This window comes from Anopheles funestus, chromosome 3RL (assembly GCF_943734845.2).
Source record: "Anopheles funestus chromosome 3RL, idAnoFuneDA-416_04, whole genome shotgun sequence".
NCBI lineage: Eukaryota > Metazoa > Arthropoda > Insecta > Diptera > Culicidae > Anopheles > Anopheles funestus.
In genome coordinates, this window is record NC_064599.1 from 18,635,763 (window position 1) to 18,659,048 (window position 23,286).

General features: G+C 41.2%; 1 protein-coding gene across 3 annotated transcripts in view; it reads right to left on the bottom strand.

The window, feature by feature from the left end:
- LOC125768584 (protein scabrous) overlaps positions 1-23,286 on the bottom strand; it is a 64,676-nt gene that overhangs the window by 26,011 nt on the left and 15,379 nt on the right. For all 3 annotated transcript variants that reach the window (XM_049436453.1, XM_049436451.1, XM_049436454.1), the window contains exon 3: positions 21,670-21,997. In XM_049436453.1, coding sequence (XP_049292410.1) covers positions 21,670-21,997 — 328 coding nt within the window. The remainder of the gene's footprint in view (positions 1-21,669; positions 21,998-23,286) is intronic.

A 23,286-nucleotide genomic window follows, 5' to 3' on the forward strand; every position in this document is an offset into this window, starting at 1 on the left:
GTGACGATGGAAGTTTTACGGAGAGCTTAATGGGTATGCTACTCGAGTAGCTCATGTTGAAGCGACTCGCAATGTCACTCCCGGACCGTAATGTCGAGTGTGAATATCTTGTGGAAAGTGAGCAAATTTGCAACTTTAACGAGATTGCACTACTGTGGAGTAGAGTAATTTGCCAAATAAGTTGCTTGAGTGGATAGTTTGAGTGAGTAACTTTGAAGGTTTACTTACATAAATATCATAGATTGTGGAAATGACAGAGCATTTTTAGGTTTGTTAATGTTTCAGTAAAAATCTTTAAAGCTCCAACATATTTGCAATCAATTTTTTTATGCAAGAAAAAAAACACTTGTAATGGAGCTTTTAGGTTTAAATTTCTTCTACGGTTATCAACCCCTGACAGTTGAAGCTTCTTTTGTAACAGCATTACATCTTAAGTACTTTGTGAATAATAAGAAAATATTACATAAAAAATCGAATCCATTTTCACTGTTGGTTTTTTGTTGTTATTGCCCTCTCAATCTAATTCCCTCCCTCCTCCCATTTACACCCATCGCTACCGTGCATAAGCTATTCATCTTCCGATCGGCTCAAAGCCCATTGCATAAGTGGCGTCGACTATTACGGTGCCGTGGTGAAAAAGGGCATCGAATGGAAGCATTATTTTATGCTTTACCGTTCATGCCTTTTTTCGCTACAAAAGCCTCCGAAAGCCTGTCGAAACAGGCTCGTCTCCTTCAGCCCTGCCAGCTGTGGCAACTGTTGGGATGGGGAAAAAAGGCAAAATGCAAAACCGATAAATATTAAATAATGCTATCACTCCGAAGAACCGGTACGTGTGCACGCGAACCGTAGGCTCACAGTGAGTGCAGCTTGGTTTTAACGGAAAGAAAATAGCAAAAATAGGGTTATCCTTGCGATGTTTGTTTTATTCATGGGGATTTTACCCGATGCTCGCTCGTTTGGTGCAAAGGTGGAGGAAACAGAGCGAGCGACAGAGAGACAGAGAGAGAGAGAGAAAGAGAGAGTGAGAGTGAAAACACAGACAGGCTGAAAATAAAATCTCAAGCCTTCTCGGTTCGTTCGTTCTTGCATAAATACGGCAAAGAAAATATATGCACAAGCTCCGCATGGGAAATGAAAAGTGCGCTCGGGTTGCGGGGAAAACTAGCGGCAACTCTGGCACGGTTGGGGAAGCTGGGAAATGGAATAAGGATGTAGCAGTAAGGATTCACCGTCGAGATGCGAAAAAGGGGTTTTCGTTCATCTTCCGGTGTGAAACGATGCAAGCATAACGAAATTGTGCTTGAAGGAAGAAAAACACACAAAAAAACTGCAGAAAAAAAATCAGCAACAAAATGAGTTGTGTTTTGCGGCTGAATGGGTGGATAAGGAGAGGCGGAGAGGGAAATGTTGCAATTTCCACCACCCGCAAGACAGCGTGAGAAACAGTTTGCCCACACTTTTTGTGGTTTTGATGTTACTTTTTGTGGAGTGTTCATTTTGTATTTTTTCTTTTCTTTTTTCTTTGCGGGGAGCCAGGCTCACACCAGAAGCCTTCCTGGGGAATACCAAGTGAAAAAAAAGGACAGCTGTGAGATGCTTACTGACCAAAGTGGGATTTTGCTTTTAGAGACGTACGCAGCACGTTGCCGAAACATAGGCATGAAAGAGCCTTTAAGTAAGGTGTGTAAAAAATAAAACAGGATCGAAACGGATTGTATTGGGTAAGGGTAATACACGACCGTTGAACACACCCGGCCATTGCTATGGTCGTTTCGAGTGGTTGGTTTCCGTTGCGTCGTAGGCACCTAGCTGGGTAGGAGGGGGATGAAAGAATGTGAACGAACACAAATAAGGTGCAATAAAAAGCTGAAAATAACGAGAATCGAGAATCGGAAACATTGGCTCCCTCGGTCGAAAAGTTCACCCTCCAAAATGTCCTTCGCTTTTAGCAGGGGTGAAGATGGAGCGGGTGGAAGATGACCTCACAAAACATATACGATTCGTGTGTATGGTAGCCACAGGGCTGTCTAAATTCGAAGTCGTTCACAAGGATATAAATAAGATGCGGATGGGTTCTCATTCTCAGCAAAACGATGTACGAATGGGGCGAACAATCTGCATCAAGATGTCCTTTTTTTGCCTGGCCGTACAGTAAAACGTCATGGTAGCTCCCGTAAGGTAGGAGAGAGGAGGGGTAGGAGGGAACGAAAGTAAGCAAGGGAAAAAAGAGAAAAGCTTGCCAAAAAAACTCAAGGCAACAGAAGGCGAAACAATTTTTACCGCAACATAAACGAATCGAAATCATCATCGAAATGCCACAGTTTTGCGTACGGGGGTTTATGCTTTGCCGGGCCACCCCTCAGGACGTCATGGCTTTTTCATGCTAACAAGCGAACCCTACACGTCGTGTACGGCAGGGACACATACATACACCAGCCGTGGTACGTGGTGCCGATGATGTGCCTACAACATTGTGTAGAATAAGCAGGACGAAGATCTTCCTAGCAAGCAAGTGGCAAAAGAAAATGGTATGGCAAGCATCGACACGCCAAAAACATAACTCGCACTTGGTTTTCCGGTTTTCTCCATTCGGAAGATACTCAACGTACGGGGGCATGGTGTGATCCTGTGACCATTAGGCAGATGCGTTAGGCGATGTGTGTGTTCGTGTGAGTAGGCAAAAGCGTGGAGGGAAAAATTTGCGATTTCGTTCAACCACCAACGACCTCAAAAGTTGGAATATAAATGATACGCATTAGCATAAAAGATATATGTACATCATATGCTCTTTCGTATACGCCGGCCGCCGGGATTCACGTGGTTTTTGAGGCGAAAGCTTTCGGTTCCATTTGAAGGGTGGGAACTGGGTGGGCCATTTTTTTTCGTGTGTTGCTTCTCTCGAGGTTGCTCCTTTCTACATTCGTTTTCGTTTCGGAGCTTTGCGTGGTTTTCAAAGTAAGGCTCGCGTTTTGCATTTTCATTTCCCAACCTTTGCTGCTCGTGTGTTTGGCCCACACAGGCACACAGACTGCCACAAAAAAAAAAAACAGTTTTGTGGTAGCGATTTTGGGACGAGCTAATAATTTTGCCACTCTACCAACCAGTTGGAAGAAAAACGGCGACAAAAGAGAAGGAAGGGAACGCGGAGAGGTGAAGTTGTACGTTGGCTTCCGGTTCTTCGGAGCGATTGAGAGCGGTTCAGTTGCTATCTTCATTATTGCCATCGTGAGCATCACCATCAAAGTCGGTAGTCGTCATCATCAAGCGATGGTAGCAGTAGCATCATCACTGGTAGGTTCATCAGGTCCCATGTTCCAGGCCCATTAGTGTCGTCCAAATGCGCGTGTGTGTGTGTTTTTTTCACTGCAAAATGGAATGGGAACCTTCGCATTTCCTTTTCTTTTTTCGCGTTTGGACGCCTGGAGCACTTTGAGCGAAAAGCGATTTGTTCGAAAATGGCACAATTTTGTGGTGTAGTAGGGTTGACCGTTGGGAAAACGGGAAACAGCGAGCGCAGGGTTTAAAGTGCATCGTTTTGAGTTGATTTTATGATGGGTTTTCAATGTGAGCAATAAGTGCGTTCGTTAGGGAACATTTTGTAGTGGAAAGGAACGTAAGCATTAGTTTTCCGATTTACGTGATGTTAGATGGAGAAAAAAAAACTGTTAAAATAAAAAATAATACTTTTTTTATTGTACAAAAAGCGAATTTGTAATGCGAATTGCATACACCAAAAGCTACAATCCGTTTATAATAACGCCTAAAGGTATGCAAAATGTATGAAAAAAAGGCTATTAAAGGGAGAAATGATGTGCGTGTAGGATTTTAGCTTGTTATTATGAAATGGTAGTTTTGAATAATGGACATTATAATATTTCATGAAAATCATTCCATTTAAAACATTAACAATGCATTCACGTTTTTTCCTGATGTTCTAGGATAATCAACAGATGTATTTGCCAAATCGAGAACACCGGCAAACAGTGGATGCTCGATTTAAATTGCTTTATTGATTTTTAAATGCATTTCCTGACTACCGGTCACGTTCAACCACATACCTTATGCCATATCGGGTCTTTTGTGGCCAGATCGCTAGCTCATTCCAGTATCAATACAGACATCGAAGCAAAAGTTCGACGTAATCATGTGTACGATTGGGGGCGATTACCGAGGAAACCAGCCAGGAAACGGAGATTTTCCGCTCAAGAAACAATTCCCAAGACACAGCAGAAATGCTTTAGCGTTGCGTTTCACCCTTCTATCGACCATTCGATGCACCATTTCTGTGTGTATGTGTGTTTATGCGACATACTGGGTTGGGCAATCCCTCTTACCGAACGCTCGATGGATTTCACTTGTCTTCATTTATTTTTAACCGAGGGAAATCTAATTTAAAACAGTGCAAAGATAAGAAGTATGTCAGTGGCCACAAGAAAACCTCGCCAAAGGCTGCCACAAACGTGACCTCGGCTGTGCCTCGTGGGGCAAAGTGGCGACGGGCTACGCTCGGAAGCAAAGCAGAGACTAATGCAGTTTTCCGTTTGAGAGATGGGAAAGGGGGAAAACTTCGAACAGATTGTACGAGCATGGTGAAGGTAGTTGCATGGGGCTGTTAAGGTACGAAGAGAAAGCAATTGTAAAGTGAAGAAAAATTAGACAGCACAAAAAGAGCATTTCTAGCTTGTGGTAGGGTTGAAAAAGGCAGCAGAACCAGAACAATAGGAAGCCGTGTGGAAAATTGGAGAAGCCGGTTGTGGAAAACTCGACTTCCAAGATGGGAAGTTCCATGCACTCTCCCTTACCCTCCAACAAAAAACGGAAAGGCGTGCACGTGCTTTATGCCTTTATGTTGCGTTTTTTCCATCTATTTTTCGTATTATAACATACAATTCGATCTATGTTTTAACCATCCTTTCGATTGGTGGATGGGTAACAAGGCTTCGCCTTGTGGATGTATTTGGTTCCGATTTACCAAATGGAAAGAAAATTTTTTGGATCACCATTCCACCATATCCACCCTGGAAAATGGGTTGAGAGGCACATGGCTGGGCTTTTGTTTTCGCAGACAGTGAGTTTCTCCACGACCTCGTTTGTTTTTATTGGGTCTTCATTGATTTTTATGCCGCAGCCATTTTTGTTTTCTGGCATATTTATGCTGGCACACGGCAGAAGCGAAGGAGCCGGTTATCGTGTATTGTAATAAATTCTTTTGAAGGGGTCAAAAAAAAACAAATGAAACGAAGCTAAAAAATCAAACTAGCACCAGACGAGATACATTTGATTGGATAACTTTACCGCTGGATGGGTTTATAAAGCGAAATAAAAAAAAGGAACGAGTAGAAGAAGTACAACAAATGATGCTGGCGTTTGAGGCACGATAAGAACCCGGCACAAGTTATGGTTGCGAGTTTTCCGTTTGGAAAAGGGGTTTAGCTGTATCGAACATTTTATTTGAGTTTGATATGCATGCGGCACTCAAACACGAAACGGTTCTACCGATTTCGGTGGAATTAAATCATAAAATTAAATATCGATAAAACAACCTGACACGCAAGACAGGCTAGTTAGCTTGATTTATGATTGAATCGCTTTTGTTTGTTGCTTTTCTTTTGCATGTTTCGTCTAATTGGATTTGAAATGATTTAAAAAACTGCTCAATTTCTTAATGCAATGTGACATGCAATGCTGATGTGTTTCAATTTTGTATCATCTAAATCGTATGAAAATCGAAACATAAAACAGCAGATAAAAATTATCAATTTACTTCTTGAAGGAAAAGGTTCTATACTTTTGCCACTTACAATGTGGCAATGAAGTTATAATTCATTTTCTTACAGAACTCTTATCAACAGTTTGCAATCTGGTGCTGTTGGCAGATGGCGATGGTAGCAAAACGCACACCGAAACGCTAAATAAACTAGCAAAGCAAACCAGACAAAATTTAACCAACCCGAGCACTCTGAGAACCGGTTCGATAAAGGTTGCGATCCGGCAAAATAAAGTACGACAGGTGCGCGAATCCGTCCAAGGACCAAGAAACAGAGGCCAAAGTCGTGAATGAAAGATGAAAGCCTTCCATTGCAGTTGGATGAATTTTAGGCAAGAAAACGGTATCAAAGGGAGAAAGAAGAAAAAAAAACTCAACCGGTCAATGGTCCTCGTAGCTGGTTCGTGTCCATTCGGTACAGTTTCAGCTGGTATACCGGGCAGTCGAACGGCGACGTGATAAGCGTATCGAGATAGCGACCCATACCGTCAAACTCATATCAAGAGGGAATGCTGCACTTCTCTTTTAAAGAAAGGCACCTTAATTTAGATCCCCAAACAGCTGCTCGAGAGTTGAAGCTGGTTTCTCATGCTGGTGTAGTGCATCTTCCATGGCGTTCAAAACCAGGAAGACATCGATAATGTAACGAACCCCTTTTTGCATGATTGCCTCTCCACTGAGGTCATTAAAATCTGGCAGTTGGATGTAAAACTGGGGGGAATGTCGCGGCTACAAGTAACGAGGATAAATTTGAGTATTTCTATCCTTATTTGTGTGTATGTGTGAGAGAGGGAGAAAGAGGGAGACAAGGAGAGAATATAGGTGGAAACTCGCAGGACATCTTATCGAAGAACAACATCGCTGTGTGACGGATAGGTAGCAAAAGAGAACCAAAAAAAAGGAACGAAAACGAGCTAAACCAAACATTCACCAAACATGGTTTGAATTTTGCAGGGTTTTCCATGCGAAAAATAGAAATTCGTTTAAAATTTTCATGAGCATAATTATCAACAAACTAGAAACAATAATGAAGATAAATAAACAAATTAAAATTAAATCTAGAAATCCAACGAAAGCGATAGAGGAATGAATATTGTCATAATATTTTTCACGCCGAATTTTCTCACTATTTACAATCGTTATCGGGTTTGTTTTTATCATCATATATGTATGTGCAATCACAAACAAAAGTATACGACCTATTGGGATATCTGGGAACAACAAAAACTACACACCAAGTGAAATACGCAAAAATCTGGAGAGATTTGCAGAGAAAGGACTTCTCTTCAATACGATGAAGAAGCGAAAACTATCTTACTGGCGTTTATTTCGAGGTCAAGGAAAGCCAGAAATGGCATACAAAGACATCTTCAGATTGAAGTGCAACAAAAGAAGAATCTCAACAATAAATAAATATATAAAAAAAAATATTTTTATATGACTGCAATCATGCAACGGTGAGCTACTTTTCAGTGATATCTCTCTCTTCTTGGCTTTAACGACCTTACAGGTCACGCCAGCCATTTCTGGCTTACTAGACTTATTTTATCACGTAGCCAGATAGTCAGTCCTTGCTACGCGGGGACGGTCCGGATGGGATTTGAACCCGGTCCGGCCGTGTGGACTGGCGCCGTTTATCACATGCACCACTGAGCCGCCCCGCTCGGGGTTTGAGTGATATCACTAAATAAATAATGTTATTGAATTAATTTATTTATCATGTTTGTATTTTTATTACCTTAGTCCAGAAACATTTGTATTATTCATTTAAAAAAAAAACGATTTTATGCGTGTGATTGGAAACCCCTGCCCGTTGCACACTGCTTGACACAACAAAGAGTGATGCGCAAGGATGCATCTCACATGCGTCACGAAATGCAATCAGAAAACTGCTTTTTTTCTCATCCTTCTTCCACGTAACGTGCCAAAATCTTGGTTGGGCAAAAAATGCATCGAAACCAGTTTCGATTAAAAGGCGGCAGTTTCAATGTTGCGCCTATGTTTGGACTTTTTTTTGTTGAATTTATTTTGACTTGTTTTGCAGTTCTTGCTTGCGTTTTGTTCAATCTCCCTTGCTCCCCTATAGGATGGAGTGTTTGTTTTTTTGTTGTTGTTGCTGTTGTGTGTGTCCGTTTTCTTACTGCTACCGTTGGTTGATTGTAGTGTTGCAAGATGTACGATGAATGATAAAACATTCATCACCAACAAGCACGGTGGATCGTTCCGTTGTCCCAGTATTCCCAGTTGCAATAACAGGGGCTAAACTTCATCACCACGGAAAACTGTTCCATATCGCTCAACAAGTTACAAAAAGAGACTGCACTACCCTACATCTGTATGCTGTTGTGCGTATATTGCAACGGTGGTTGTTTTTGTTTGTTGCTTCTTTACCGTTCAGGCCCTTCCAAACACACACACACACACACGAGTTCAGCTTGCAGAATTAATTCCATTTCTTTCGCATAAACCGGTCACCTTCGCCCGTTTGGTGGTCCGGAAACGGTCAAGTGCATTCGAAGGGAACGTGACCTCGACTATCCCCACCTTGTTTCCTATCTTCTTTTTTTGCCACACCAGAAATAGTGCGGATACGGTCACCTTTCTTCTGGGTCGGTTGCATCCGACCGGCCAGCTTTTTTGACCGTTTCAGGTTTCGGTTGAGTAAAAACAACAACAAAAACATCGCGGCAAACACAGCCACGGGACACAGCAGAGTACGCGGTTTCGGTCCGGTGCATCCGGCTGGATGATATGCTCCGGATCCGGAACAACACCTTCCGAAATGTTCCACCGTTTGCATAAATGAATGTATGAATGTATGAATAAATTATCGTAACCCATGCGCATATGCGTACGTTAGCTTACCGTACTCTTTAACGTCCGCCAGCGACGTGGTGGTGGAGTTGTAAATTATAAACTGACTTTATGCAAGTTTGTGTTAGTGGTACAGAAGAACGAAGATTGTTGTTTCTACAGCTCCTTTTTTTCTTATTTTGTGCTTTATTCTGGTGCGTAATTTACATAAGACAGCTGAGCGCCCCTGTAATGAGGTGTGGTGTATATGGCAACGTAAACAATGCCAAGCCTGATTGCAAAACACACAGAGAACGCACAGAAAAAAAGCAACGCCTTGATGCGTAAACACAAACTTTTGGAGTGTAAAAGATTTCAAACAAAGATGCACCAACGGCGTTGAATCTTTAAGTCGCGTAATTGTAGCTTTAAACCGGTGAACAATTTTACCCAACTTTGAAACGCCCTTTCTCTCTCTATCCATTACAAAGCGATTAAACCGGTCACGGGTTTGTTGCTCGGTGTCTCCTGCAGCCACAAGCGCTTTCTACCAAAAATGAACGCCACACACTAATTATCACATTAAAATTAGCCTGACCCTGACGGAATGTTGAGATAAATCGTTTGCAGCTTAGCAACTTCGTGTCCCGCTTCGTGTCCGGCCAGCAGCAATTTCATGGAAGGCGCCTGAAAATCTTGATCGCCAAATGCTTCCCCGAAACAGAAAACCAGACAAAATTCCCGCTGACGGCAGATGTCCGCCGCGCGAAGCAAGGTGTGATCCGTTTTTCATTCGGCAGCGAAGATTAATTACCTGATTGCGAATTCCGGAATCGCGTCTGCTACCGGGCCCGGGTGCAGACGGTAAACCGGATGCTGCAAGGTTTTTTTTTTCGATGGGAAAATAATAAATCGAAAGAAAGAAAAAAGAAACGCATCTTTCTTGCGCGTAAATTATTGTGGGATTATTTCCAACAGAATTGATTATGGTCTTTTTTGTTTTGTTTCTGGGGTTGTTTTTTCTTTCATTTACTTTTCGTAGTATGTTGTGTGGTTCATACAACGAGAATGTTTTTAACCGATGCTTTTATCTCACCAATGCCATGTTGTGGTAGGCTTGTTTTAAATGGTTTGCCAAGTGCAGGATCATCTGGAGATTAGGAATTCATTAATTAAGGAATGAAACCCCAATAAGAACGATCACAGCTATAATGAAATGTTTAGTTCTAAGTATTTATTTGCCTTCACTTCAAGAGTCCATAGCAGTTGCAATTTTATGTACAAATGGTTAAAAAAACTGCCATAGAAAATAATAAAATATTGTTTAAAATTGGTGTTTAACGATAAAAACTGATTCTGGTTGATTGTGTGGTTGTAATGTCCATACGTAAAAGGTTTTCTGGATTCTTTTTAAGTTGAACTGAAATACTTAGACGTAGAATTGAAATCTTTCCTACTTTTGTGAATTTTGTTCAAATCTCTTCAAAGCTTTCTCAGCCCACACAACTGTCCAGTTTGTTGTGCATGACGGAATTAAAATATATTTTGAATTTTCAATCTACTTTAACCTCAAAAAATTCCTATTTTACCAATTGAACTTAAAAACGCAAAAAACGGAACTCAAAAACGCCATAGAACCATACTATTCCTCAGTTAAAATTTAGACTATATCTTGCCCCAATTAACACTAGAACTACTGGGCCGGGTGGGCAGATTTTGACTAGAACGCTTCATTTTCATCAGATTAATTTTTGGAGTTTAACAATTATATGGTAATTGAACAATGAATTTTACAAATATATGCTACAGTAAGATCTGCAATAAACAATAAAATAAACTCCAATTCTCCGAAATTGTTTAAAAACTAACCACGCTCGGTGGTTCTAGTGTTATTACGCAAAGGACTTGCTTTGACTATTCAGCTTTAAGTAATCCATAAGGTAACATGTAGTCAGGGTATTTGTCAGTAAAGGCTATCCTGATAGGTTGAAGCAGAAAAAAGTGATTCTAAACTACACTTTATGCTACCGCCTATTGGCTAATCCGGTTTTTGACAGCTGTGGTGTGTGCTTTTATTCGTTTAAAATGAACTAAACATAAAAAAAACTAAAACAGCTGGACCGGTGGTGTGTAAGCAAATGGATAAATGACCAAGCTTAAGCTTTTGATAATCCGTCGGTTCCCGTTTGTTAGTTCCTTTTTTCATCCTCAGGTTCACAGCAAATCGGTTCCGGCAGTGCTACATCGTGCTACAACGATTGAGCCGTTAGGCAATCCTGCTCAACCGGGCACTTTTGTTTGAAGGAAGGGAACTCAAGCCACGTTAAAGAAGGATTGGGAAGGGGAAAAAAACCTTCTCCAACAGATCACCTGCCTCTTCCGTTCCGATGGTTGTGTGAGCCGCTAATAAAGTAAAACCCATCGCAATACAAAAGCAAAGCTCCGATTTTCTCTTTCAACACACGGGACAAAAAAAAGCTCCACACGCACACAAAAGTGAAACGAAAACGGTGCGTTCAAACAGCGCACGCTGCCAAAATAGTCAAAAATCGACCCTTTGGCACTTGATTAGGTTTTGAAAAATGGTACCTGCCGTTGCAGCTGCTTAGCGTCGAGCATCAAATGATGTTCGCACACGGTGCTGAAGAATGGTGTGTCCCGGCGATAAGCCTAAAACCAATGGTGGAAAAAGAAGCTCTTGCTGAACAAAAAGGGACCATTTGGCATTCAGATACCAAGGGCACTCTCAGCAGCTGGCCCGTTTTTCTGGGGTTCTATTGCAAGGGTTTGGAGAGAAGAAAAAATGGAAGATTAAGGAGCAGGTGATATTTCATCCCTCATGCCGTACAGACCATCGGCATGCGTTCGATGACGTAGTTGCGGACCTTCTCTCTTTCTTTCTCTCTCTCTCCCTTTTCTTTCCATCCCTTCGGCGGGTTGGCAAACCTTTTTTTTTGGACCGCCTGTAAGGTTCGCGCTAGTCTATTGACTGAAAAAGGTCGATACAAATAGAATATATTAGAGGAGTTTTTCTTTACCACAGTATTTCCCACCTGCTCGGTATTCCCGATGTTGCGGTACGGTTTGTAACGTGTCACGCAGCACGTTCGTAAATCGGTTGAATGATTTGATGACTTTACGAATCGAGTTTTTGGTGGCGAACACGACGAAATGGATAGAACCAAGCGGGATGGATAAAATTCAGAACAGAAAATAAAATAAATAAAAGGTTGAAGTTGAATAATTTTGTGTCGTTTTGTGACCCGCTGGTTATCAGTTGTCCTAGCAAATGCGCCTACACCAAACAAGTGATTGTTCGAAAAAGGGCAGAAGAATGAGCAAGACAAAAAAAGATAAACGACGTTGTGGGTGGATTTTGTTTTTCGTCGCACCCATCATCAAATGTGAGGTTCATTTTTTAGCGATTTACTTTTCGGTGTGGTTTGTGTTTTTATTTTTGTTTTCTGTACTTTTTTCCCTCGCGCAGTATGGTGAAAAGGAGCAAAAACACAACATGAAAAAATGTACTGAATAAAAAAAATAGGAATGTAATCTGTTAGCATGGGCGTTTTGGATGGGAAATCAATTTAGCGACGGGACAGAATATTGATTATATTTACGTCCTAATAATGAAACCGATCTCGTTTTGCTTCGACTAAATGAAAACTTGTAGGCGAGAATTTTTGTTTTTGTAATAAAAAAAATAAAGTCTTGAAGTCTTCTTCAAAAAGCTTTAAATAAAAAATATTACAGCAATTCAGAGACTACTGCTTTTAAAAAAATTAACCGATTTTAAACAATTATTGATCAATTCTTAAAGCCAATAAAGATTTGATGAAATTATCTAAAAGAGCTTTAATTATGTAAATCTTGATCACTCAAATGAATAAGCGTAATTAATTCAAGCCATCAAGTACATCAAATTGATAAAAATCTTTCTTCCATTTAAAGATTAGGAAAATGTTTTTTTAGTTTAATGGATAAAATTTTTGACATTCGTTTCTAATAAGCTTGTTAATGAATTAGAGTTGCGTTTTTTATGTATGTTTTTAAATTTATGTGCAACATTTAGCCAAAGGTGTGATTTTGCATAATGAAAATGAAATGTAAATAATTTTCAGAAAATTTTATGCTTGACCAATCGATACTTTTATGTGTAAGCAGAGCTTGTTGTTTTTCAATTAACATCCAATTGTGTAGAACATGAATAAAACCGAACCCCTCATCGTGTATATATCTGGCATTCTTTTTTTTGTTTTGCTCTCTGTTTTTAGAACCATAAAAAGGCCCTTTCGAAAGTAAGTGATCCGTTCTACGCAAAATCAATATTACCTATTTCGAATGTTCATCGGCAAAAAAAAAGGAAACTTTTCAACCGAAGCGCAGCTCGTAAAAGCCAGTACCGAACACCACGTTGGCATTTTAGCGTAATTGATGAATTTGATTTGAACTGTATCGACGATGCCCGTAGCGCCTTTTTAGTCGAAGGTTTTATCACCCCACCCAACCCCCCAACCCGTCCTTCTGCTGCGTCCTTTGAGATTCAATTTCCTTGCAACAGAAGCAAACCGTTCTAGCGAATCCTAAGGTACCGGTGCCGGTTTCAGACGTTTCGGTTCAGTGAGGGTTGTGTTTGTTTCTTTAGATGGAGTGTATTTTTCCCGTTTTTCCCTTTGGTTCCCAACAAACACCAAACGCGCTGATTCTTCGACTCCTGAGCAAAACACGCCACACTGTCTCGTTACCATAATTGATCTCGAAGCGGTAACGAATCCCCAGACAACTTTGATCGGCGCATTTTTGGGGTGAAAAGTGATGAAAACTTTTCTTAAAAACCTATTTATGGACCATTTTTGTGGCATTTTCTTTGCCAAACCGGAAAGTCGTGAAAAGAGCATTTGCAGTGAATAGCGAAAGGCCTAAAGGTTGCTTGATAACGCGCACCACCGGTCAAAGGACCAGTCGAACACTAACGAAAGAGGTCACCAAAGGTACAAAGGGTCATAGTGCGGCTGTAGATCCGCATCCAGTGGAGTGTCCAGTGTCTACGAAGTGACGTGTGGTGGAGCTATAGTCACACGGAAAACCTCCTCCCGGTGACAACGATGACGCAATGGAACGGTACATTCCCCGAGGCTGAGTCACCGAACGTTGCTCGCGAAGCCTCTCGACGGAGGCTTAAGGATTTCCGCTCGTTTAACTTCCATTATGGTAAACGTTTTGGTTGCGAGTTTTTCCCCGTGATGCTTGCCTTTGGGGTTCCATTGAGCAAGGCACAGAAAATCAATTTTAAGACCATTTCATCCCGAGCGCAAGATGAAGAACGTTGTGGGCAACAATTCCACGCTACTGTTTCCAAGTCTTTCAACCTTTCAAAGCTACTCAGAATGGAAGGGATCGTTCCAACGCCAACAAAACGCCTTGTTTTTGTGTGTCTTTATTTTTCTTACTGTTGTTATTAGGTTTCTTTGCTGTTCGTCTGCCTGGAAGGCTTCCATTTAAGAGAAGAGAGAGAGAGAGAGAGAGATTTTCCTTGGGGGATTTTTCGTTTCCAGGACAAAAACCCGCGGACGTTGGAAACGCGGAAACGAAACCTAAACATCACAAAAGTACGGTTGTGCCTTCTTTGCCGTGGCTGAACATTCTAATTGACTCGAAGGGAAATTCTTGCATCCTGTCCGTCAAACCGGCAGTCAAGTAGTCAGTCAGCGTACCCACCGCGTTGGTTCGTTCCAGCTAAAAAGCTTCTCCCACGGAATGGAGCATGGAACAGCAAACGAAGCAGACAAATGGACAAAAACACGAACCAACGGTCTCGGCCCCGAAGGCCATTTTCGAGCAGTTTCAAGAAGCCGGAACCACGCACCTAGCACCACCGGGCAGATCAGCCGCGCATCCATCCCCAACACGCACCAGACAGATTGCCAGTGAGTGACAACTTGGGCGGGATGCATGAATGGAAAGTACATCCTCCCGGAGGGATGACAACGACGGGTGTTTTGGGGAGGGAGTTAAAATGAAATAGCAAAAAAAGATTGGGAAAGCCGGTACGGACGGAACGGACGTGGTAATTTGTGTCAACTGCTCGTACTGCAAAGCTTGAGCCACAACGTCTTCGCCGGAAGCGGAAGTACTCAAAGTCGGAGTACCGCTCGGGACGCTTTAGTAGAGTGGTAAGTGGACGGTACCAACAGGAGGCAAAAGCGTGTGGATTAGCGGCCATTTTTTTTCATCCCTCAATCCCGGGTAAAATGGGATACCATGGAGGCTGAGCGATGCTGGAGGCGCGTGTTGTGGCGAAATGTTTCACCGTGGAATCATTGTTGCCGCTAAATGGTTGTTGACTTTTTCTCCCGCGTGTACAAGGCCGCTCGGAACGCTGAAAAGTGGAGCTCAATCTTTGGCAGATTGACGCATTTTTGTCGCGATTCTGTGTTGGGATGGTTCTGTTTTAGACTGCTTTTTTCTTTTTTTGTACCCTCACACCCACCCATAAATGGATATTTTATGCTGCGTGTAAAATGTGTCAGAAGCCGGGGAAAGAATGTAGGGATCGTATCGGTAGGTTATCGTGGATAAACAGATGTTCATTTGATGATGCGTTGTGGACGACAATTCGGTAGCTGATGCTTTTCGCCTGCCCTTATTTGCTCAATGATCGTCTTCGTTGGAATGTTGGTAAAAATTCTGTTTGATTCAATCTCGTTAGCATTTTTGGTGCGTTGGAATGGAGTGACGGGAGGGGGTGAGTGTTAACGGAATAAGATAAATACATTATCGAAACCGTACGGTGTTTTGCAATCCCCCCGCCTGATGGATGCGGAATGAAATTGACAAATGAACAGTGAGCATCATTTGAGCGCATAACATCTGCGGCGCTAGGCCGCGCGAGAAATCAAGTGGAAGCGAATTGAAATATTTTCCTAGAAGGGGAGATGCGGAAAGGGAGTGAGAAATTACTAATCAATCAAGCAAGATGATGGATAACATAAGGTGACAACATTAGTTTTCTATTTTTAACATTGATTTTACTTCAAACTATCAGTCCTGTGGCAGGGTGGCAAGTGAAATAATGTAACCAAACAAGCTTCATTATAATCAGTTCATCAACACATGTTGAAAATCGTTCCAATTCAAATTACCGACAGTTACCATTTCCAAACAATCTTCATGGTTTGATTGATTGGTTCCGCATCCAGACTTTAATCAAATTACTCCATTAATTTTGCGATATTTCAAATATATAACAGAATCAATTTAAAAATTATGAGAATTGGGGCTTCCAGGGACGTGGAGTACATGAATCATCCGCCTCGCCAGGGACAATGATCTTATCCTTTGAATCTTTTCCTAATTTCCCCACATTCCCTTTCCTTCTCAACCCATTGTTATCCATTGTGTTGTATTTATCTATACCTGTTTTTTGTAGTATCATAGCCAAGCCGTTGAAGAAACAGCCGCGTTCGAGAATAACACCAAAGCCGGATAAGGGAAGCAGACGGAAGCGCGTGTTTTGTTCTATCCTAAATTACAGTCCCGTGTAGACCTGATCATCGAGTGCGGTCGCACAGATCAACACAGCTCGCAGTCCATCATACCACCAAAAACAAGTCACAGTACCATGCTGGACATCACATCACAATGAAACAATAGAGCTAAATAACCCAAGCACATAACGAATAAGGACATGTTTAACACTTAAAAACAATAGCACCAACGAACTCAACCCCAACAAAACTCATCTACAACCGGGATAAGGCAAAGTGCAAGGAGGAAGTACTTTGTAAAAATATACAGTTCAGGTTTTTGAGGCTGTACGTCTAAATGCCATAATAATCAAATATAAATACATAAAATAAAAAAAACTTTAAGTTGCCTTTAAAATCGGAATAAGAACTATTATTGCTTGGAAAAACTTTCGGATTTAGTTGAGATTTGAACCACGCATCTGGTTTGCATTTAGCGCTCCTCTTACATGATGGTCCATACGACCTACACATTAACAAATCACTAAAACATGATCAGTACGTACAATCCCACAATCATATATGTATTGAGCTGCTAATGGATACATCTGTGGGACTGTAAAAAGTCATGTAAAATAACACATAATCTTGTAATAAATGCTTTTTCGCCACCTTGATTGCATAATTTTTAATGCTTATTATTGTAAAAATATCCTCTTAAACTCGTAAACATAAAATTTGTCCTTTTTTAATGGTTATAGCGCACTCATTTTCAGCAAACACAAAACTAATAACAATAAAATCATCCCGAAGTGCATCAACGCTACACACTACATCGTTCCAAAGGTACAACCATTTAACATTGAACCAGTCCATTAATGTTGAGCAGAAACCTTCAACCACCGGTCCTATCGTTCTATACTGTACTTTATGAACCGTTCATCTTTGTCTGAAGTGAAAAAGTGCAATTAAATTTCACCCCAAACTTTGACAATCCTCCCGCTCGGATCGTACACGTAAAAGCGGCAAGCAGCAATATCCGATTTTATCTCACACCGATATGGTACGACCCGCAAAACTTTGAGGTCATGATTTTCACGCAATGTTCACACATAATTCCGGAACCGGTCGGTGCTCGTTCTCGGAAGGGCATGCTTTTTGAACGATCGGCCATAATGATGATCATTACCATACCTAATGACCGGACTCGCGGGTACCGCATCTTCACAATCCGATGAGTGTATGAAGAGCATAAATCAAAATATCATCTGGCGCTGGCGGTGAAACGTTCTGCCGGTGCGGAATGATACCGACCGGAACCTGGTAGCGTTTATTTTTTTGGTTTTGTCGTTACTGTGTGTCTGTTCCCCGTCCGGATGTGAAAAAGTGAAAACCTGAAGAGTCGGCAAACCGTGAAGAAGCGAAAAGAAAAAAAAGGGGAAACATTATGCTTCATGTCATGTGTGCCGATGAGCCTGTACGGAGCACGTGCGATGTGGATGCGTTGAATCAAGTGTGTGGAAAATGTGCTTCTTTCCGTTGTATTTGAATCCGGTTCATGTATGCGGTCACAATCAAAACGGCACGAGTAACGTATTTATTTTCGTTTTTCTTTATGTCCCGTAATTGCAATAGAATGAAACAAAAAAAAAAACATCAAAACGTAGCCGATAGTTCGTGACGGGATTTAAAGGAAATAAAATTTCAACGTGAGTAGAAATTGTGCTTGAAAAGGGTATGTTAAATGAAATTACAAAACACCAGCAGGATTACTCTCTATCACGTACGTGAAATGTGAGAGTAAAACAAAATGGGGGGAAAATAGGAACGGCAATAATGTGTGCCTCACAATGGGCGGTTTCGATCGTAGTGGAAGTAAATAATCAACTCCACACGAAAACTCCATCCTGCGAAAGGAACCTGAGCCCGCTTTACATTGCACCACTCGCTGTTTCCTCACTGCCGTTGACAGGGTGTGTGCCCTTTTTTCTTGCTTTCTTTAGTTCACCCTTTCTCACCCAACCGGATAACGCTGCTAGTTTGCTGAAACGTTAAATAACGCTCCTCCGGTTCCTTTAGGCGCGTTCGCTAGGTAGTACATTTCAACGTCGTCACGTCCTTTCAAACGCATTGGCAAGGAAGTCCAAACGATCTGGCAGGCAAGCGGTGTGGTCATAATTAAGGGAAATTTAATTTATGCTCCAATACATGAAACATTTATCAACGGCTTTTTGCTCGGTAGCCGTGAAGTAGTACCCTGGAGGGTGGAGAGATTGGGAAGATAGATGTGTGCGGACCTTACGGCCTATCCTTCGTTTTTTCCGAAAGAACACACACACACAGATGGAACGAAAAACGTCACCGGAGGTCAAGCATGGAAAAAAGGAAAATGATTTCAAAGGGAACACAAGCTCGTCTCGTCGCTTTTTGGGTTCGCTCCAGTATGGAGCAGCTTTACGTACACACGGTGCTGCTGATACTGCGTGTCTGTGTTGGGGAAATGGGAAAAAATGTAGACAGAATTTAATAAAACGTACTCTCCCTCCCTCCTCAGAGTACGTAACGAGCGGAAACATCGCCAACACTAATGGATAAAACTCACCCATCGTTGGGTGAGTCATCGATGTTATGTTTTATGAGTGATGGATGACCGGCAAATACACACAGACATTAGGCGCACAAACTACAGGAAGTTTCCTAAGGTGTGGTATACCGCGTCATATCCTTATCGGAAGGAACCCTAACGGTGGGTGATGGTGGTGGATGCGACGAAACACTTAATGGCTACGCTTACGAGTTGTTTAGTCGGTTTCTAACAGCGTTGACCAGCGTTCGTGATGGCGTTTCATGATGGGTCAATTGTGTCAAACAAAGTTCGTTATTGTGACTTTTTGAAGGTGTTTCACATTCTTCATAGTTTAATATTATTTTCACACATTACAGCAAATCCACAAAGGGAAGGGGTTCGATCTTTTACTTTGATTGATATTTAGCTGTTTATTAAATTTTATATAAAGTTTTATTAAATACTAAGCTCAATTGATAAGAATTTAATTAAAATCTTTTAATTAAAAATAAGAGGAAATTATTCCACGTAATAGGGTATAGCAACGGTTTGAGAAGAAAGGTTTCCATGAAATATGTTTAATATACGCTGCTAATGAATGGTTCAAATTAATTGATTCGTCACAAATATTTTGCTGTTCTGAGAACAGATTGTTCATTTTCGTATATCCGCTGGAAAATCCGAATTAAACACATTTTCACACTTCATCCTAAAATGGACTCGAAATCTGTAAGCAGTGTAGAATGGGGAGTTCGAAAGCGTGTCTACGATCCTTAAAACACCCACTCGCTAGCCACGAGACTAAATCCAACGATAATTTTATTAATCCATCCTGTGGGCGAACGATGTGCCAAGGGCACGTTCGTCATCGTTTTTTGGAACTAAGCTTTAGCGCCTTCCAGATAATACCTTTTAGAGCACGAAATTAACTCTCATTTGTCTGGCACATTTTGAAGTATGGCTATAGGTACATTCCAGCAGGGAATGGGAAATGGGTCCCTTTGCTAATGTTCACCAAACAAATGCCCGTTCATAGGGCATAGATAGATTCTCATAAACGTAGGATTTAGTTGAGGCTATTTCTGGAGCGTATTTCTTGTGTGTCCGTACAGCCTACCCACAAACCTACACAGTTGATACATTTTACATCATCTGTCCAGGAGTAACGGTGTACACCGTTTTTCACGCTCTTGTGTCGTTCACGCTTTTGTCGTTGAAGTTAGGGCTTAGCTTAAATCTTCCAGGATTTTTGGCCCTGTTCCCGTCCCGGGATATGTACTGTTGGGTCGTTTATGGTGTTTTATTGGAGTGCTCCAAAAACTGGCCCTGTTTGCCCACAAAGTGCTGTACAATCATGGTAAGCTGTTTGAAGATACGGATAATTTGTGGTAAAGCAACTCCTTAAAGTATCGAAATTAGATCTACTAAGTGGTATTAAGCATGATTTTAAATAAGTTGCATACCTTTGGGCGTAGAAAGTACGCCTGCATTTATGCAGTTGATTATTTTTTTTCACATAAAAGAAACAGCTGTTTAATGAACATGTTCCACTTTTTTACGGTTTTGAAAATATTAATTTAAAATATTTTTCATTAAATAAATAAATATGAATTTTCTTTAAAATGATCTCATTAAAAGTAAGAAGAGTAATGTTACAACATTGAAAGGGCTTAACATATCCTAAAAACTACTCAAATTTCACACGAAGTGTTGCATGCATCAAACGATACAAAGCATCACAATATGGTGTACAGTCCCCGAAATTCCACCATCACCTCCAAACCAGATAAAACCACACCTGGGAACTCGATATCTGATGGTTTGCTAGCAAACATCGAGTTACTCGGCGCGCAGAACTTTACTAGCAAAGTGTTACTTTTAGCACTAGTACCGGCGGATCCGGAACACGCAATGTTGCAGTGTTTCCGTTTCCTTACAGTACCATGGCCACCATCAACCTACCACCATACACGGGTATGGAGATATACGAAGCAACCTTACCTTTCGGAGAATACGCTTTTGCTGCCTCTTACTCTCCTTTCTTTAATGGCGACCTGCGCAAATAAGGTAATTCTAAACCAGCCCGACAACATAGTTTGTTGTTATAATCATACCCCATCGTGCAAACAAAGGAATCTCTTGATATGGAAACATGTAAACGGTACACCGGCCAATGTTTGGTAAGGTGTAAAGTGGTACGCACCCGCCAGTCTTTGTCAGGTTTGCAAACCAACCGAGTGGTATCTGTCGGATGAGGTGGAGCATACAGAGATCCTTTACGACCCGGGAAGGAAGGTAAGTTTACCGAGTTCGTGGTTGCTTCATTTTGCTTTCCCTACCCTAAAGGCTTGAATCCCGATTTGTATGGTTCATGTTTCACTCATACATCTACATGAATAATTTCTCACTCGCTGTGTCTTGCCATTATGGGCCGCGCCACTCAGAGATGAAGGTAAGCGAGGTGAAAAAGTCAGTGCGATAAAGCATCATTATAACGCACGTTTCCTTCCCAAGCGTTGTTTGTTTGGGAAGGATTATGACAAAAAAGAAGGATCTCAAGGAAGAAATATCCTTCTTCCGGAGGATGGTTGTGCTTTATCATCGGTGAAATTCCTCGAGACGAATAAATTCACCACCACCAGCAGCGGGATATTATTCCATGCGAAATGATAAACTTCTCGCTAGTAACCGGCAACGATATGCCACGAGTAGGATTCGAGAAGGTGGATTCGGCGGAAATGATCATCAGTCACTTCAATAATGTTCATTCGTCCTTTTTGCTCTTGGCTCATTTCCTGCTAACTGTGAAGTGTAACAGCTCAATTAAGTAGGATGAAAAGGAGTGTGCCAGGATCATTTCCTGGAAGTAATATAAAGGTGTTGAACATTAAGAGTTATATATTGCTTTGACTGCACAGCAAGATGCCTACTTAAGACGGTTTAAATTTCCTTAGAAAAACCTACTCTGCCCCAGTGTTTTATTACGTTCAGTTAAATAGGTACGATATCAATCTATTACTTGTTTTTACAAAAAAAAGTTGAATTAATCTTTAGAACAAAAAACTTCCACTTACCTTTTCATGTCGCATGTTGAGACTGCGCCGGATATCATCTGCACTCTGGACCGCTTCCTCCTGTAGCTCGCGTACCAACACTTCCGTTTTTTCTTGCCGCGAGCGGAGTGATTCCAGCTCCAGCTTCGCCGTACTAAATTCGCTCCGCAGCGTACTGAGATCTTCCAGCAGCTGGTTGCGGAACTGTGCATCCTTGGAGCCTCCACCGAACGAACCCTGCAGCTCCGCCAGCTCCGAACGGATCTCGGATATCGATTGTGACAGCCACTGAACGGTGAGCCGCTCTTTGCTCGGTGAGCTAGACTCACGCAGCTGATTAACGTCCTCCCTGGCACGAGGAAAGTAGAAAAAGACGAAAGGCACAATTATTTCTTGATTCTAAGTGGAGAATGGAATCGTTTCGTCGAATTCGACCGTCGTGAATACAATTAAAATTTAGCACACAAAGGAGGAGTTGTGTTGGGGGTGACGTTTAACAATGGATTGGTACAGGAGCGTTGGAAGGGAGTGTTATTAATTATCAAAATGAGCTTCACAAATGGTTAATATAAGTCTGTGCAATAAGTTTCAAGTCAATTAGTAAGGATTTACTCGCTAAGTATCTTATATCAACCGGTACTGATGGCGGTAAACGTAGGGAATTTTACCACGAATTGTGCCGGTAAACTGTAAACAAATTCAAATCTGTGGGTGATAATGGAAGTTTTCATTTATGGAAAGTTTTGCTATTAACGTTGAAACGTATTCATTAAGCTGTAGTCTTTACGTTTAATCAAACGTTTCTTTATTTGAAGTTTTTGATATTATATGACAATGATTGCGTTTGAAACTGTTCATTTGTTATGCGTATTGCATAATTTTAGGCGTAATGCGTATTGTTTCTTGTGTCATAATTATGATTAGTTAATATGAAGCCTTTATTTTTTACTTTCAACAATCACTACGTTGGAACATTTTTGTTTCTTCAGAAATTTTATCTTAATGTCATTAATTCAAAGTATAATACAACAGTAAATTCTCCAAAATGTTGCCTTTTATGGAGGCTCCCTTATAATGGTACCGGTAAGCCAACGCATGTCAAACATGGCACATTAATTAACTTAATTAAATTACTTTCTGCTATTTGTGTTTGACTTGAAGATTTTGTTGAAATTTCACAACCAAAACATCCCACTAATAGCTTGTTGCGATGACATTATACATATGACAAAAAAACAAACATTATTACAATACAAAATTAGAAATAAATCCCACTCGACTTTGGGCGGCGATTTGTTGTGCTTAAATCGTTCCGCTTCATGATCAAAGCTATTCTGTGGCACAAAACTTTCCACTTTGATCGAGAAACATACAAACCGTTTCCAGCAAACGAAAAAAGCTCACACAAACCCTCGGCTTATGCATTATCAAAGCAATAGCAAAGCACATTAACGCTCTTTCAGCAATTTTTTCACCCCCGCGGAAAGCACTAAGCTTCAACATAAAACAAGAGAAAAAAAAACTTTTTACTCTACACACACACACAGCTCTTGCGCATTTCTTTTGGCTTTTTATTATCGTCAAAAAGACGCTTCGACGTCTCCGTAGCCGTAGAGCGTGGTAGGAAGATTACACCAC